At 34.6% G+C, this 18,280-nt stretch overlaps 1 protein-coding gene across 1 annotated transcript in view; it reads right to left on the bottom strand.

The window, feature by feature from the left end:
• COL24A1 (collagen type XXIV alpha 1 chain) overlaps window positions 1–18,280 on the bottom strand; it is a 384,669-nt gene that overhangs the window by 108,783 nt on the left and 257,606 nt on the right. Inside the window, exons 37-38 of the mRNA XM_055339781.1 lie at window positions 16,958–17,011; window positions 16,481–16,588 (exon numbers count right to left, since the gene is read on the bottom strand). Of these exons, the coding sequence (XP_055195756.1) occupies window positions 16,481–16,588; window positions 16,958–17,011 (162 nt within the window). The remainder of the gene's footprint in view (window positions 1–16,480; window positions 16,589–16,957; window positions 17,012–18,280) is intronic.

Here is an 18,280-nt window from a genome sequence, read left to right on the forward strand (position 1 = left end):
CATTTGCCCCTCCCCCTGCTCATGCTTTCTCTTGCTCACTTTCTCTCAAATAAATAAAATCTTAAAAAAAATAAAAAAATATCTTTTCTCCCCAACCCCCCAACTCACTAATCAGTAAGTTAGAGCTTGTGAGGAAAACCAGATAAACCAAAAATGATATCACATATTTGTACATACGTAAGTACCAATTTTTAGCCCTGTAACACACTTAATGGTATGATCTAAAAACCAGGATTTTTTCTTTATATTTTTTTCCCTTTCTCTCAACGTCCAAACAATGAGAAATCCAGTCAGCTCTATCTTCAAAGTATCTTGAATTGGATCACTATTCACTATCTCTCTTGCCCCCTTACATTCCAAACCACCTTACCACTTTCCATCTACACTATTGCCATAGTCTTCTAAATCCACTTTTACCCTCATAGTCTGTTTCTTCAAAATACCCTACATTATCACTAACAATGTTAATAAAACATCTCTCCCTGGTTAAAACCTTCCAAATGGCTGCCCACTAAAATCAGAATCATCTCCAAACCTCTTATCATGGTCTGTAATCCTCTACATGACCTGGCTCCTTCTCTTTCTCTGACATCATGTTTTCCAGTTACTCACTACATTCTAGCTACTTGGCTGTATTTCCCTGTTTTTTCTTTTTCTTTCCTTCTTTTCTTTTCTTTCTTTTCTTTTCTTCTTTTTTCTTTTCTTTTCTTTTCTTTCTTTTCTTTGTATTTCCCAGTTTCTAATAGTGCATCTAATAAATGCCCTTTTTATCTTAGGGTATTTGCATTAGATGTTCCCTCTGCCTAGAAAGCTTTTTCTTAGATATTTACACGACAGCTTCTTTTTATCCTTAGACATCTGGCTCAATGTAACCCTAGATAGTCCTTTCGTGACCAGCCCAATTTCAAGTAGCCTATTGCCTAGTCACTTACCATGTTTTATTTTCTTCACAGCTCTTATCACTATCAGAAATTATTCTTGGTTACATTGCCTTCCCACACTACGGTGTAAGTTCCAAGACAGCACAGAACCTGTTTATTGCTATAACACTAGTACACAGAACTTTGCCTCACATATAACCAATGCTTAATAAATATTTAACAAACAAATGAATGATAGAACATATGCCCAAAGTAGAAAGTATTTAGCCTTAATCAGACAGTAACCTAGTCTACTTGGTATATTCATTTGTAAAGAAATAACATCTTAAAACACATGTGCTAAAGTTGGAAGTAAAACCAAAGCTTATGAGTAAAAGGTGAAGAGTAGTGAGACATTTTATACCACCTTTTAGTTTCTAAGAAATGTAGCCTATGGATCTACTTGGAGCATTTTGCATAGTAAACTTTTGTACACTTGAAGAACACATTATGTGTGCAAAAGGGGGGTGCCTGTATTCCATATTGTATTTTCTTCTGACATTATCATCAAGGTTTCCTCTGTTTTTTTGGTCCACATCTTTTTTTCTCTTCAAAGACTAGTTCTTTTCCCTTTATGCAGGAGTGGGGGTGGTGGTGGTGAGGATTGCAATAAACTTCCACTGATATTAGGCTGGTTTATTTTGGAGCTTGTTCTGAAATGCCTAAGAAATGTCTTGCTCCAAAATGTTGGCTATTAAAAGTTAACATACCCATTGCAACCCGTTCATGTATTTAGAAGCTTGCAGAGCAGACTGGAAAAATAGCAACAATTTCTAAATGTGCATTTTTTCATAGATTTCTTCGACAATTACAAAAATAAGAATGCTGGGCAGCCTGGGTGGCTCAGAGGTTTAGGGCCACCTTCAGCCCAGGGCCTGATCCTGGAGACCAGGGATCGAGTCCCATGTCAGGCTCCCTGCATGGAGCCGGCTTCTCTCTCTCTCTCAGTCTGTGTCTCTTATGAATAAATAAATAAAATCTTAAAAAAAAATAAGAGTGCTTTTATTTAAATGTCATGTTGACAGAGAAAAGTTGGCTTGATGCTGAGCCTAGTCATAAAATAGAAGGAGTTGGGATTTTAGTCTATTACTTTAAATATGTGAGAATAGTTGTATTGTCTTCAAAGTAACACATCTAGTTTTTTTTAAACTTTGAGATATAATTCACATGCCGTATTATGAACCCATTTAAAGTGTACAATGTAATGATTTTTAGCATATTCACAGAATTGTGCAACCATCACCACAATCAATTTTAGAAAGTTTTCACTGCCCTAAAAGAAACCGTGTACCCATAAGCACCCCATTTCCTCCCAACCACTGCACCTCCACCTCCACTCCCCACCCCTAGGCAATGACTAAACTACTTTCTATCTTTATGGATCTGCCTTATTTGGGACATGTCATATAACATGTGGTCTCCTTTGACTGGCTGCTTTCATTAAGTGGAATGTTTTCAAGGTTCATCAGTGTAGCATGTATATCATTTCTTTGCATTGACAAGTAATAGTCCATTGCATGGTTCTATTACATTTATTAATATACATTTACTAATTCATCAGTTTAGGATCATTTGGGTTATTTCCACTTTTTGGCTATCATAGATAATGCTGCTATAAACATTTATGTAAGTTTTTGTCTGAACCCTGTTTTCAATTCTTTTGGGCATATACTTAGGAATAGAGTTGGTGGATCATGTAGTAACTCCATGTTTAACATTTTGAGAAACTGCCAAATTGATTTACAAAGTGTCTGTACCATTTTACATCCCATCAATGATGTATATTTAGATCATCAACATTTGGTATTTTCTGTTTTTTAATTTTTTTTAAAATTTTTTATTATATCCTAGTCAAGTGAAGTGGTATATCATTGTGGTTTTATTTGAATTTTCCTAATAGCTAATGATGTTGATCATCTTTGAATTGCTTATTGGCTAACTATATATCTTCTTTTGAGAAACATCTGTTTAAATGTTTTGCTAATTTTTTAATTGGGTTACCTTTTTACTACTGAGTTGTAAGAGTACTTTATATATTCTGGATACAAATCCTTTATCATATAGGATTTGCAAATATTCTCTCCCTTTCCATGGGTGTCTTTTCACTGTCTTAATAGTGTTTCTTGAAGTACAAAACTTCTAATTTTAATGAATTTCAATTTTTTTCTTTTGTCACTTGTACTTTTGGTGTTATCTAAGAAAACTTTGCATAAATCAAGGTATGAAGATTTACTCCTATGTTTTCTTTCAAGAGATTTATAGTTTTCGCTCTGAAATTTCAGTGAATGACCCATTTTGAGTTAATTTTTATTTGTACTGTAAAGAGGGGTCCAACTTTATTTTTTGCATGCAGGTATCCACTTGTTCTAGCATCATTTGTTGACAAGACCATTCTTTCCCTCTTTGAATGATATTGGTACATAATATACTGTTGCAATTCAAATTTATTTTGTTCTATTTTTGTCCCCTAGGATTTATTGTATCCATTTAGATAGCCAATTACACTAGATATATTAAACAAAGTTTGCAAGTTATACAGTGGTTTCTATCACAGACTATGTTCCTCTTCTGCTTGAAACCTTTCAATGCCTTTTTACTACACTTTGAATAAAACCCAAACTTCTTGTCATGATTTAAATAATCCCTCATGATCTGCTTCCTATTTATTTCTTCAAGCTCATCTCAAACAACTTTTCACTATTCATCCTGCAATGGTCTAGTCTATGGTCAGTGTTCATGATATTACAAAATCTGAGGTCAGGAATCTTGCTAATCTTGTTCCTCTTGGTATCCCCATTGCTTAGCAGAGTTATTGGTTCATAGAAGGTACTCAAAAACTTTGATGAATTAATGAATGGACAAATATATATTTTATAGAGTCACAATCTGTAAGGCTAATAAAAATTTAGGAACATCTACGCTAATGTGTTTTTTTTTTTTTAGCATTTCTTCTAAAGAAAGCTATACAGAGGCCAATATGTTAGATATATATACAAAGATTTTTTTTTTCCTGACTCACCTAGTAATAGAAGGAACACTCTTGCCCATTCAACATCCCTCCCTGACATAGCCATCCTGGGAGGTTCTGCACAGCTCCAACCCCTTTATGTGTAATGCATAAACTGAGAAACCAAAGAATGACTCACCCAACAATGTACAGCTCTTTAGTAGTAGAGAAGGGATAGTGGAAGAGCAATTCTTGCATAATGGTCAGTGCAGAGTTCTTTCTATTTCTGTGTTGGTTTATGACACAACAGTTCAGAACAAACAAGCCTAAGACCAGAGTCATAAAAATCATTCAGAAGATAAAAATTTAAATAAGTCCTTTATTCTTTAATGCCACTGACCTCAAATTTTCAAAGTTACTATTTTTCAGGGCTTCTAAGGAAATTATCTCAGGAATAAGAGTCATGTATACCTTTATCATTCTTTACTAACTATTGATAAGCCCTCTCATCTTTCTGACTTTATTTTTTAAGATTCTATTGAGAAAGTTTCTTTATTTTGCTTCATCTTTTCTTAAGATATTCCCCTATTCCCAATCATCATACCACTCTATATAGATGGGGGAAAAATCAACTTCAGTAAATCCAACCAAGTTTTGTCCTAACAGAATAAAAGAAGACTTTTTTTTATACATTCAACTTTTAACTCCCATAGCTTCACATCTGTTTAGATGTTAGATACAACAGTGATAGTTTTTCATTATTTTAGAAATGAATGACAGACCGTAAGTCAAGCAGATGCTTCTTCTCAGATGTTTCCAAATTCTTTTCCAATACAGAGTTATATATTCAGGTGAACCGAACACCTTAGCACAGAATTAAAGCATAAAATACACATTTTAAAATTCCGTTCAAAGAAGTCTGCATCTTAGATTTGGGAATTTGTTATTAATGCTTCCCTTGCCTTATTTTTCAACTTAGTTTTCATTTTCTAATATTGTAGAAAGTAAGAGAAGCATTTTTCCCCTTGAAAAGAAGTTTTATTTCTTTTTCTCACTCTCTTTCTTGTTTATTTTTAAAGAATAGGTAGCATCTTTGTGACATTGCCTACAGAAAAAATTTTTTAAAGTGAAAAATAAATCCAACATCAGGCTGTCTGATTAAGCAATAGTTCCTTGGATCATAAAATTCTTTTGAAAAAATGTGCCATGGTATTTTTATTGAGTTTATGAGCTGAAAGGCATTTAAAATTCCAAGGAGAACAACAAAAAAGAATAAAAAAGAAACACACATGTGTGGTTACTAAAAAAGGCACCAAAGATGTGTATGAGGCAAGATTTTTCCTGGGAAAAATTATGAAGCAGATGAAATCTGTGTTTATTATTTTTCCATGTCTTGTTTTGAGCCCCTTTTTCATTTCTGTTCTGCCCATCACCAGCTGTCATGATGTATCATCCCAATCTGGGATTCCTGTCTCTTATCCTACGGCATGGCTAGGCCTTTCTTTTTCCTAGTTTGGTTCTCCCCACCAACTTACAGAGTTCTCCTGGGGAAATAGGTTAAATGATTGAAAAAATCCATGGTAAAGTATTAATAATTGTTAACAGTTAATGACTTTCCCATATAAAAATGAATTTGGGGATGCCTGGGAGGCTCAGGGGTTGAGTGTCTGTCTTTGACTCAGGGTGTGATCCTGGGGTCCTGGGAATGAGTCCTGCATTGGGCTCCCATTAGGGAGTCTGCTTCTCCCTCTGCCTGTGTCTCTGCCTCTCCCTCATGAATAAATAAATAAAATCTTTTAAAAAATGAATTTGATAAGAATTTTCTGAAAGATGATCACACTTTTCAGCATTTGTTACTTGGCTTCTCTATAAGTCCACCCTGATGAATCTCCTAAAAAAGATGAAAAATATCAAGAACCTCAGAAAAGGTAAAATATAAGCCCAAGGCTTATATTTGGAGTATACTCATGGAGTAGTGTAGCTTAGAGACATAGAAGTCATAAAGGAACTAGATAGAGCCAGCTCTGCCCTCTGCTTTATTCTCAGCTTTCTCTGAGCCTGGTTGTTCTTTTGTTTTGTTTTGTTTTCAGTTGTAAAGTGGGGAAAATAAAGCACCACTAGATTATTGGAAGGATTCTAGAGAACATATAAGTGAAATTCTATAGTTCAGCCTGGACCAATAATTTGAAGATAATTTTGGGGGGTGATTCTCTAATGCTTTGTACTTGCTGCAGTAGAAATTATCATAGTTTTCCAGGAGTGAGAGGGCAAGACAGAGGAGAAATGGTCACTTTACCACTTATGTAAATCCAAAGGGAAAAAGACTCCATTTGCCAATTGCTGAAAACCAGGCAATATATCTGGTTCATCTTCAAATTTCAAATGTCATGTTGAAATACACTGGTATGGTTATTTATTATTTTGGAGAAGAAGTGAGATAGCATTATTTTAATTATTGCTAACAGAATCAAAATTATTGGTAAATGATATGAATGGCAAGATAGCCAATTTATGCTTCATTTATGGTATTTGTTGTATTCTTCCAGAGAGTTTCTTCTCAGTTCTTGGAAATGTAAATGAGGTTACTGGGAGGAGGAACTACTTTAAAAGGCTGAGCAAGACTCTCAGGGTACGGCAAAAAGATAAATCACTTTTGGGTAGGGTCATAAGTGATGACTCCCAAGATATGAGTATCTTCAAATGCAGGAAAACTTAGAGAAGTAAAAAGAGAATAGTTTTGGGGGAGATCTTATATTTAAAGATATGAGACAAGAAAGATAGAACAGTAAAATAAAAAAGAGAGGCCATATCTGGAAGAATATAACAGATATCATAAATTAAGCATTTAAGCAAGAAAGAAGATATTCTCATTATTTATTTATTGATATCTCTCACCTATAGTGAGAGAATCTGTCCAACATGACATTTAGAATTTCTCTTGAAGTAATACCACAATTTGAGATCAGATATTGATAACTTAAATTATGCCTGCAAAAGATTTCTTATGTAATTCTAGAGTTAGGATATTACTCTATAGGAATTATGTCAGCTCTATGAATAAAAATGAGAAATATTAAAAGTAAGTTTGAGATAACACAAAGTGTTCCTCTTCAAATGCTTTATGACAGAAGTTCCATAGCTGAGGTGACATCATCAGGATAGAGACATGAAATTCCTGAATTCAGCCATCCTCAGAAGACCAAGTAGCAAGTATCCACATAAAAGACCACCATTGTGAAAACCCCAGAATCTCAGGGTGAGGCTGAAGCACTTTCCTAGATCACAGAGAGATACAGAAGGACCACAGTAGAAAGGTAAGAATTAAGATTTCATTTTGATTGTATTGTCCTTTCCCCAGACCAGCCACCACAATCAGGGGGCCCCCTTGGCTTACAGTTTCTCCAGTGAGGAAAAGAAAACCCAAAGTGGACATTCAGTTCTCCCAGTGTTATGAAATGCTTCCAGGATAGCCCAATAAGGTCTCACCTCATGGGAATCCCTGGGGAAGCTTGGGGCTTGACCACTGAGCATCATATAGAGACAGCAATAGAAGCAAGGATCATAAGAACCTGCGCCCGATCTTGTTCACTGCATTCCTGCTTGCAATAGCACTTGTGCAGAGATCTATAGTGATTCTGCACATCTACAGAGCCGAGTTGGCTCTGTCTGGTCAGGGAACTTGGTTGAAGGGCTTTGCATGATTGGGGTCCCCAGCCAAAGGAGCATACCTGCTGTGGAACCCCTTAGATGGCCCTGGGTAGGCAGGGAAACAAATCTGCAACCCTGCCCAATAGCTAACCATAGACTGCCATCCCACACATTCAGGATTGCCTGGCCATAGAATCTAGGCAGTTGTGGAGTCCAAACTATACCTCTAATGAAGCAGTCAGCCAAGCCAGCAGCCCTGCCAAAATGTTGGTAATGACCAGATAATCTGAACAGTGGTCCTGGGCAGCCTTGGAACCCAGCTTAAAGTACTGCCTAGCTGTGAAGCCCAGCCAACAGCTATACCCAGCAGCAAAATCTAGCTCATGGCCCTGATCAATTCCTAAACACAGTGTATAACCTTGTAGAGGCAAAAAGCCCAGCAAGTGGCCCTGTCCAATTACCAAAGCATAGCCCTCATCCCTGTCCAATAAAAGAGCTCAGACAATATCTCCACCCAACCATGGAGTATATAATCTCCAGTACCAACCAAAAGTGAGATCAGCTGGAGACCCCACTTGACCAGAGAGCCTGGCAAGTGACCTTACCCAGCACAGAGGCACAGCTAGTGGGTTAAGTAGTCATGAAGCACAGCCTGTAACTCTGTACAAACTTGAGGCACAGCCTGTGGGTCTGTCCAACTGTGAAGCCATGCTTATGGTCTTATGAAGTTGGAGTTCAGCCAACAGCACTATTCAGTTAGGGTGCACCACAGGAGGCCTTGCCCAACTGCAGAGTCCAATCAGAGGTACTGCCTTGTCAGGGAATACAGTCTAAAGTCTCACCTTACCAGTATCCCTGACCAACCAGGGTGCCTATTCACTGGTCTCACTTGAAAATGAGGCCCAGCCAACAGGATCACCCAGCTGCAAAAAACAGCTAGTGGCAGTCCTCCCCCAACCTCATAACATAGGTAAGGGCCTTGCCCGACTGGGGACCTCAATAGTAAGCTGTGCCTGCCCCCAAATTCTACCTGTTAACCAGTCTAGTATCCTAAGCTAAGCAGGCTGGAGAAGGGCTTTCCTTGCCAAAATAAACCTCAAATGTCTGGAAAAGGGACTGCTTACTCAGATAATGTGCAGATACTAGTGCAAGGATACAAGGACCATAAAGAATCAAATCAAGATGACAATGCCAAAGCAAACTAATAAAACTTTGATAATTGATACCAAAGTAATGGAATTCTATGGGCTTTATGACAATCATCTTAAAGAAGTTCAGTGAACTATAGGAACATAAAAATAGACAAAATTAGAAAAACAACACATGAATAAAATGAGAAGTATGACAAATAGAAACCATAAAAATAATGAAAACAAAAATCCTAGAAATGAACAATACAATGAACTTAATTCAATAGAGAGCTTCAGTAGTAGACTCAGCCAAGCAGCAAAATCAGTGAATTCAAGACAAGCCATTTGAAATTACCCAGAAGACTAAAAAGAAAAAAAAAAGAACAAAATAAAGAAAGTCCATGGTACTTATGTGCATCAAGTGAAATAATATGTGTATTGTGATAATGCCATAGGAGAAGAAAGAGTCTATGTGAAGATATAATGGCTGAAAATGTCCCAAACTTGGGGAGAAAAATGCACATCCAGATTCTTTAGGCCCAAAGGATCCCAAATAAGTTGAATCCAAAAAGAATTACTTTGAGACCATAACTAACTGCAAAAAGTCAAAGACAAAGGAAGAATTTTGGAAGCAGCAAGAGAAAAACAATTTGTCCCACAAAAGAGAGCCTCCATAAGACTATAAATACATTTCTCAGTAGAAACTGCAGGCCAGGAGAAAGTGGAATAATTTCTTCAAAATGTTCAAAGAAAAAAAAAAAAGTTAACCAAGAATACTATACCCAGCAAAGATGTCTTTCAGAAATGAAGTGATAAAGACTTTCCCCTCCAAAAAAAAGCTGAAGAGTTCACCACTAAACCTGTCTTACAAGAAATGCTAAAGGGCATTTTTAAGGCTCAAATAAAATAATATAATTAATGTCAAAAACAAGACTTATAAAACTCACCAACAGATGTAAATATATATTTAAAGCCAGATTCTTTAATATTGCAATGACTGTGCATAAATTGCTTACAACTCGAGTTAAAAAATTAAAAAACAAATGCATTTAAAATAGCAATAACTAGGGGATCCCTGGGTAACTCAGTGGTTTGGTGCCTGCCTTTGGCTCAGGGTGTGATCCTGGAGTCCCAGGATCGAGTCTTGCGTTGGGCTCCCGGCATGGAGCCTGCTTATCCCTCTGCCTGTGTCTCTGCCTGTGTCTCTGCCTCTCTCTCTCTCTCTCTCTCTCTCTCTCATTATGTCTATCATAAAAAAATAGCAATAACTAAGATTATTTGTTACTGTATACATACTACAAAAAGATGTAAATTGTAACATGAAATGTGAGGTGGTGAGAAGAAGTAAAAATATAAAGTTTCTCTATGGTATTGAAGTTGTTATCTGCTTAAAATAAGATGTTATAACATATTTTATGTGAGCCACAAAAAATGTGGTAGATACACAGAAGTTTAACAAAGGGTTAAGTCATAGTGCTACAAAGTCATAAGATCACAAAGACAACAAGAGAGAAAACAAGAAGACATCATATACAAAAGGGCCAGCAAATAATTAATTAAATGTCAATAGGAAGACCTTATCAATCATTACTTTAATTGTAAATGTATTAAATTCCCTAATCAAAAGATACAGAATGGCTGCATGGATAAAAGACAAGACCTACCTATGTACTGCATACAAGAGACTCCAACTTTAAGGATACACAAAGATCAAAAGTGAAGAAACAGAAAAAGATATTTCAAGCAAAAGAAATAAGAATAACCAAAAGAAAGCCTTTAAGCAATATAGTCATGAGAAAAAAATGGTCATTATATGATGATAGTAATCAATAATATGTAAATATAAATATTAATCAATATGTAATAATTGTAAATATTTATACATCAAACATTGAGGCTCTTAAATATTAAAGCAAATACTAACAGAAATAAAGGAAGAAATAAATACAATATAATAATAGCTGGGGACTTTAATACTTTACTCTTTAAAATGGTTATATCATCCAGGCAGAGAATCAATAAGGGAAAAATGGATCTGAACAACACTATAGACAAATGTACCTAACAGATATATACAGAATTCCATCCAAGAGCAGCAGAATATACATTCTTTTTTAATTTTACATGAGACATTTTCAAGAATATTTCATATGTAAGGCCATTATATAAGTCTCAACAAACTTTGGAAAAGAGAACTTGTATATCAAGTATGTTTCTAACCACAGTGGTATCAAACTAGAAATCAGTAACAGGAGGAGGGATGGGAAATTTACAAATGTGTAGAAATTTAAAAACACAGTCCTCAACAACCAATGGATTAAAGAGGAAATCAAAAGGGAAATTAAAAAACTTCAATTTAACAGTTGTAAATATTTATGCCCCCAAATTGGGAGCACCTAAATATATAAATCAGTTAAAAACAAACATGAAGAAACTCATTGATAATAATATAATAATAGTAGGGGACCTTAATATCCTACTTATAGCAATGGACAGAGAATCTAAACAGAAAATCAATAAGGAAGCAATGCCTTTGAATGATACACTGGACCAGATAGACTTAACAGATATATTCAGAACATTTCATCTTAAAGCAGTAGAATACACATTCTTTTTGAGCACACATGGGACATTCTCCAGATTACAAATTGGGTCACAAATCAGACCTCAATCAGTACAAAAAGACTGAGATCATACCATGCATATTTTCAGACCACAATGCTACAAAACTTGAAGTCAAACACTAGAAAAAACTTGGAAAGACCATAAATACATGGAAGTTAAAGTTAACGAGGAAATTAAAGAAGAAATTTTTTAAAAATACATGGAAGTAAATGAAAATGAAAACACAACAATTTTGGATGCAGCAAAAGCAGTTGTAAGAGGGAAGTATATAGCAATACAGGCCTACCTCAAGAAGTAAGAAGTATCTCAAACACTTAACCTAACCAACTTTACATATAAAGGAGCTAGAAAAGGAATAGCAAATAAAGCTTATACCCAGCAGAAAGGAAATAATAAAGATGAGAGCAGAAATAAATGATATAGAAACAAACAAAAAACCCCAGTAGAACAGATCAATGAAACTAGAAGCTGGTTCTTTGAAAGGATTAATAAAACTTATAAACTCTTAGCGAGACTTATCAAAAAGAAAAGATAAATGACTCAAATAAAACCATGAATGAAAGGGGAGAGATTACAACCAACACAAAAATACAAACAATTATGAGAGAATATTATGAAAAATCATATGCCAACAAATTGGGCAATCTGGAAGAGATGTACCAATTCCTAGAAATATACAAATTACCAAAACTGAAATAGGAAGAAATAGAAAATTTGAACAGACCCATAACCAGCAAAGAAATTGAATCAGTAATCAAAAATCTTCCAATAAATAAAAGTCCAGGGCCAGATGGCTTCCCAGGGGAATTCTACCAAACATTTAAAGAATTAATATGTATTATTCTGAAACTGTTCCGAAAAATAGAAATAGAAGGAAAAATTTCAAACTTATTCTATGAGGCCAGCATTGCCTTGATTCCAAAACCAGACAAAGACCTCACTATACAGGAGAATTACAGGCCAAAATTCCTGATGAACATGGATGCAAAAATTCTCAACAAGGTACTAGCAAATCAAATCCAACAGTACATTAAAAGGATTATTCATCACAATCAAGTGGGGTTTATTCCTGGATTGCAAGGGTGGTTCAATATTCGCAAATCAATCGCTTTGATACACAACATTGATTTAATAAAAAGGGATAAGAACCATATGATCCTCTCAATAGGAGCAAAAAAAAAAAACATTTGACAATATACAGCATCTATTCTTGATAAAAACCCTCAACAAGGGGAAACATACCTCAATATCATAGAGGCCATATATGAAACAACCACAGCTAGTATCACCCTTAATGAGGAAAAAGAGAGCTTTTCCTCTAAGGTCAGGAACAAGACAGGGATGTCCTACTCTCACCATTGTTTAAGATAGTACTGAAAGTCCTAGCCTCAACAATCAGACATCAAAAAGAAATAAAAGCCATCCATGTTGGTAAGGAAGATATCAAACTTTCACTATTCACAGATGACATGATACTCTATGTAAAAACCTGAAAGACTTCACAAAAAATTGCTATATCTGATACATGGAATTCAGCAAAGTTACATGTTACAAAATCAATGTACAGAAACCTGTTGCATTTCTATACATCAATAAGAAGCAACAGAAAGAGAAATCAAGGAATCAAACTGATATACAACTGCATCAAAAACTGTAAGATACCTAGGGATAAATCTAACCAAAGAGGTAAAAGATGGGCAGCCCTGGTGGTGCAGTGGTTTAGCACCCCCTGCAACCCAGGGTGTGATCCTGGAGACCCAGGATCAAGTCCCACATCAGGTTCCTTGCATGGAGCCTGCTTCTCCCTCTGCCTGTGTCTCTGCCTCTGTGTGTGTGTGTGTGTGTGTCTCATGAATAAATAAAATTTTTTTAAAAAGAGGTAAAATATCTGTACTATTATATATATATATATATAAAATAAGGTTATATGGCTGAGTAATATATATATATATATATATATAAAACCTCTTTTGTGTGTGTATATATATATATTATACACATTTCTCAGCCATAAAAAAAGAATGAAATGTTGCCATTTGCAATGATGTGGGTAGAGCTAGAGAGTATTATACTAAGTAATATAAGTCAGTCATAGAAAGACAAATACCATATGATTTTACCCATATGTATGAAACAAAACAGATAAACATAGGGGAAGGAGGGGGATAAGAGAGGGAGGCAAGCCATAAGAAACTCTTAACTACAGAGAACAAGTTGAGAATTGATGGAGGGGGATGGGCAGGGGAGGGGCTACATTAGTGATGGGGATTAAGGAGGGTACTTGCGACAAGCACTGAGTGTTGTATGTAAAGTGATGAATCATTAAATTCTACTCCTGAAACCAATATTACAGTGTATGTTGACTAAAATTCAAGTAATAACTTGAAACAAAATTTAAAAAAAACAAAAAATCTTCAGACAAAAAAAATATGGAAACACAACATAGTAAAATTTATGGAATGCAGCAAAAGCAGTTCTAAAAGGGGAGTGTACAGTGATAAATGCCTACTTTAAAAAAAGTAGCAAGATCTCAAATAAATAACTTAACTTTATAGAAGGAGAAAAAGAAGAGCAAACTAAAGCCAAAATTACCAGAAGAATGGAACTAATAAAAATTAGAGTAAAAGTAAATTAAATAGAAAACAGAAAAAATAGATACTAAAAAATAGTTGTTTTCTTTGAAATGGTAAAACTGACAAACACTAAGACCTAAAGGCCCATTACAGTTAGAAATGAAAAAGAAAAAAAACATTATAAGTGATAATACAGAAAAACAAGGGATCATAAAAGACTAATAAGATACAATTATTTGTCAATTTTGGACAACTTATAATATATCTATTTCTAGAACCATACTACCTAACAGGACTGAATCATGCAGAAATAGAAAATCTAAATAGGCCAATAATGAATAAGAAGATTGAATAAGTAATGAAAAATCTCTCAACAAAGAAAAACCTTAGCAAAATATCTCAACAAAGAAACCCAAGCATTTGCTGATGAATTCCACTACACATTTAAAGAAGAATTAATGGTACTATTTCTCAAACTCATCCAAAATTTTGAAGAGTGGAAATACACACAAGCTCAGGTCCGTATTACTCTGATAAAAAAATCCAGATAAAGATATTATAAGAAAACTATAGGCTAATATAATACCCCTGATGAATATAAATGCAAAAATTCTCAACAAAATACTAGCAAACTAAATTCAACAGCACATTAAAAGGATCATACACCATGTTCCAATGAGATTTATTTCTTGGATGCAAGGATGGTTCAAATTGATGGCAAATTAATCGATGTGATATATCCTATTCACAGAATTAAAGGTAAAACCATATGATCATCTCAATAGATCTAGAACGAGTATTTGACAAACATCAATAAACTTTCATTATAAAAACTCTCAACACAACAGGTATAGAGGGAACATAACTCAACATAATAAAGGCCATATATGATAGACCCACAGCTAATATCATATTTAACAGTACAAAGTTGAAAAATTTTCCTACGATCAGGAACAAGAGACCAAGGTGCTCACTCTCACTGCTTCTATTCAATATAATACTGGAAATCCTATCCAGAGCAATTAGGTAAGAAAAAGAAATAAAAGGCACTCAAATTAGAAAGGAGGAAGGAAAACTAAAACGGTCTCTGAAGATGGCATTATCTTCATATATAGAAAACCCTAAAGACTTCACAAAAAAACTGTTAAAATTAATAAATGATTTCAGTAAAATGTCAGGATACAAAATCACTCACAAAACACAGTCATGTTTCTTTACACTAACAATGAATTATCAGAAAAAGAAATAAAACATTCCCATTTACAACAGTATCAAAAACAATAAAATCTTTAGGAACAAATATAACCAAGGAGAAATATCAATACACTGAAAACTATAAGATATTGATGAAAAAAATTGAAGACACATAAATAGGGAGATAACTCATATCTATGAACTCATATTCATAAGTAGGAATAATTAATATTGTTAAAATGTTCATATTTTCTCAAACCACCAACAGATTCAATGTAATTCCTATCAAGATTCCAGTGATAAGCATTAGGGAAAAAAATCTTAAAATTCACATGAAACCAGAAAATATCCCAAATAACCAAAATGATCTTAAGAAAAAATAAAGCTAGAGGCATCACACTTCTTAATTCCAAAGTACATTAATACAAAACTATACTAATCAAAACAGTATGGTACTAGCATTAAAACAGACCTATATAAAACAAACAAACAAACAAAAAAACCAGACCTATAGACTGACTAATGGAAAAGAATTGAGAGACCAGAAACAAATGAGTGCATAGAAGGTCAACTTATATTGGAAAAAAGTATGGGGTGTGTGTGTATACATATATATATATATATATATATATATATATACACACACACATATATACCATATATATATATATATATATGGTTTATATATACAATGGAATATTGTTCAGCCACAAAAAGGAAATTCTGACATTTACAACAATATGGATGGACATGGAAGTCATTATGTTATGTGAAATAAATCAGAGGGGGGAAAAATACTGCATGACCTCACATATGTTTGTTATCCAAAACAACTGAAATCATAGGGACAGAGAGTAGATTGATGGTTGTTGCCAGTAGTGGAGAGATGGGGGAAATAGCAAATGGGTACAAATACCCGGTTACAAAATGTTACTCATAAATATATAATGTACAATGTGGGGACTATATTTAACAATATTGCACTGTGTTCTGAAAGTTGCCAAGGGGATCTTAAAAATTTTCACCATCACACAAAAAAGGTAACTGTAAAGTGATGGATGTGTTAACTAACCCTATTTGGTAATCATATATATATACACACACACATATATACATATATGTATATATATATCAAACCACACATTGTACACATTAAAGTTACACAATGTTACTTGTCAATTATATCTCAAAGTGGGAAGGAAAAAAAAACTTCAAGGACTTGTATGACACATGGAAAAAGTATCTTTCTTCCTTGGATGTAAGGTAGACTGCTCATTAGTCCCTGGTTTGGCCCTTTTTCAAGCCACAGTTCCATACTTTCAATTACCCAATGTACATCTAAGAGAATGAGAATGTATGTGTGTGTGTGTGTGTGTGTGTGTGTGTGTGTGTATAGGGGACTAAGTTCAATTAGTACTCAAAAACGAACCCAGCAGTACTCACCGGAGGGCCCATTAGACCTGGTCTACCCAAGGGCCCTGTAGCCCCTGGTAGGCCTGTCTCTCCTTTTTCTCCATCCTCTCCAGAGAGACCTCTTCCTCCTGGGTTCCCCTGTAACCCAGTAAAAACTTTTAAGAAAATAATTATACCACAAAAGAAGCAGATTTTTGTTTGGGACATAAAAGTAATTATGTAATGATAGAATATTTTATTTTATTTTTATTTTTATTTTTTATTTTTATTTATTTATGATAGTCACAGAGGGAGAGAGAGAGAGGCGCAGAGACATAGGCAGAGGGAGAAGCAGGCTCCATGCACCGGGAGCCCGACGTGGGATTCGATCCTGGGTCTCCAGGATCGCGCCCTGGGCCAAAGGCAGGCGTCAAACCGCTGCGCCACCCAGGGATCCCATGATAGAATATTTTAAAGATTTCACAAACAAGTATCTACTTGTACATAATTGAGAAAAGTATAATTTACCTTTAGTCCATCTTTTCCTTGGAGACCTTCTTCTCCAGGAGCTCCTGGTTCACCCTATTTTGTAGCAAAAACAATGAGATTTATTATTTTGTTAAATCAGTTACCTTATTTTTTGTTCCTGGTATCTTTAAAAAGTAGCAGGTTTATGTACATTTATTCCTACTTCTACCTTATTTGTAAGGAATATTTGGCAGTATAATAAGCTTGATATAATTTACTTGGACTAGCTCTGAAGATGATTTAAAGAATCAGTACTGTAAATTCAAATATAAGATGGGTCCAGAATTTTAACTTTTAGATAATTGAGAGTAATATATATTCACTTGGTACCTCTGTAAATTTATATAGTTAGACCTGTTTCCCGAGTTCAAGGACTGTAAATACTCTTAAGTGTAGTAGCTTGTTATACTGGATTAAATGGATTAATATTAATAATATTAATTCAGTTAAAATCAGTGTGCCAGATTTTTAGGGTATTTTCTCCCTTATAGAGAGAAGCAACAATTAAGGCCTTGATACATCAAGAAGCTGTCTTCTAGATATAGAACTTAACAGAAAAGTATAGCCATACTCTATGAAGATATTAAAGTAGTATTGGCTCTCTTGTTACCCAAAATATTTAAAAGTGAGTTAATTAGTGTGTCTTCAGAGTTGCTTCCAGACACTTCCATTACCCCAACCTCACACTGCCCAACCCCTGCAAATAAAGGAAAAAAAGAAAAAGAAAATGGATGTAAAATATATCTCCCTACTTTGCCTTTTAGTATGCAAATGTCTCTTCAAATTATCTTGGGCACTGTTATCTTGGGAAAAAAGCTTACCACAGCTCAAATTACAGGCTGTCTATATTAGAACAACTACTGTAAGCTATCTAATTATACTTATTTACAATTATTTCCTTGAATCTTGTTAACTTTTGTGACTAGGTTTTTGTTGTTGTTTTTATAAACATAAATGAGGCTGTAATCATTTGTTTGCCTTGTTAGGTCAGGAAATATACTGAGAGTTGATTACTGTTATTTGTGAATTTCTTCTTAATGCTCACATTAGTGACAATCTCAGTTACTCTGCATATGTGTAAAGCATTCTGCAGAATGCACTTCATACTGAGAAAAAGATGTATGAGGTTAGGACTCCAAATACTACTAAATTACTATATGAACGGGGTCTGGCATGTAGCTTTTAAAACTTAGAAATAAAGATAAACATTTTCTATTATGCACCGGAAAGGTTTATTATGCATTTTTTGAAACTTTACGTATGCTAAATGTTGAGTCTCTGAACCCCTCAGGCCAGTGCATTAAAACGGTTCCCAGCAGTACA

This window comes from Nyctereutes procyonoides, unplaced genomic scaffold, assembly GCF_905146905.1.
Source record: "Nyctereutes procyonoides isolate TBG_1078 unplaced genomic scaffold, NYPRO_anot_genome, whole genome shotgun sequence".
Taxonomy (NCBI): Eukaryota; Metazoa; Chordata; class Mammalia; order Carnivora; family Canidae; genus Nyctereutes; species Nyctereutes procyonoides.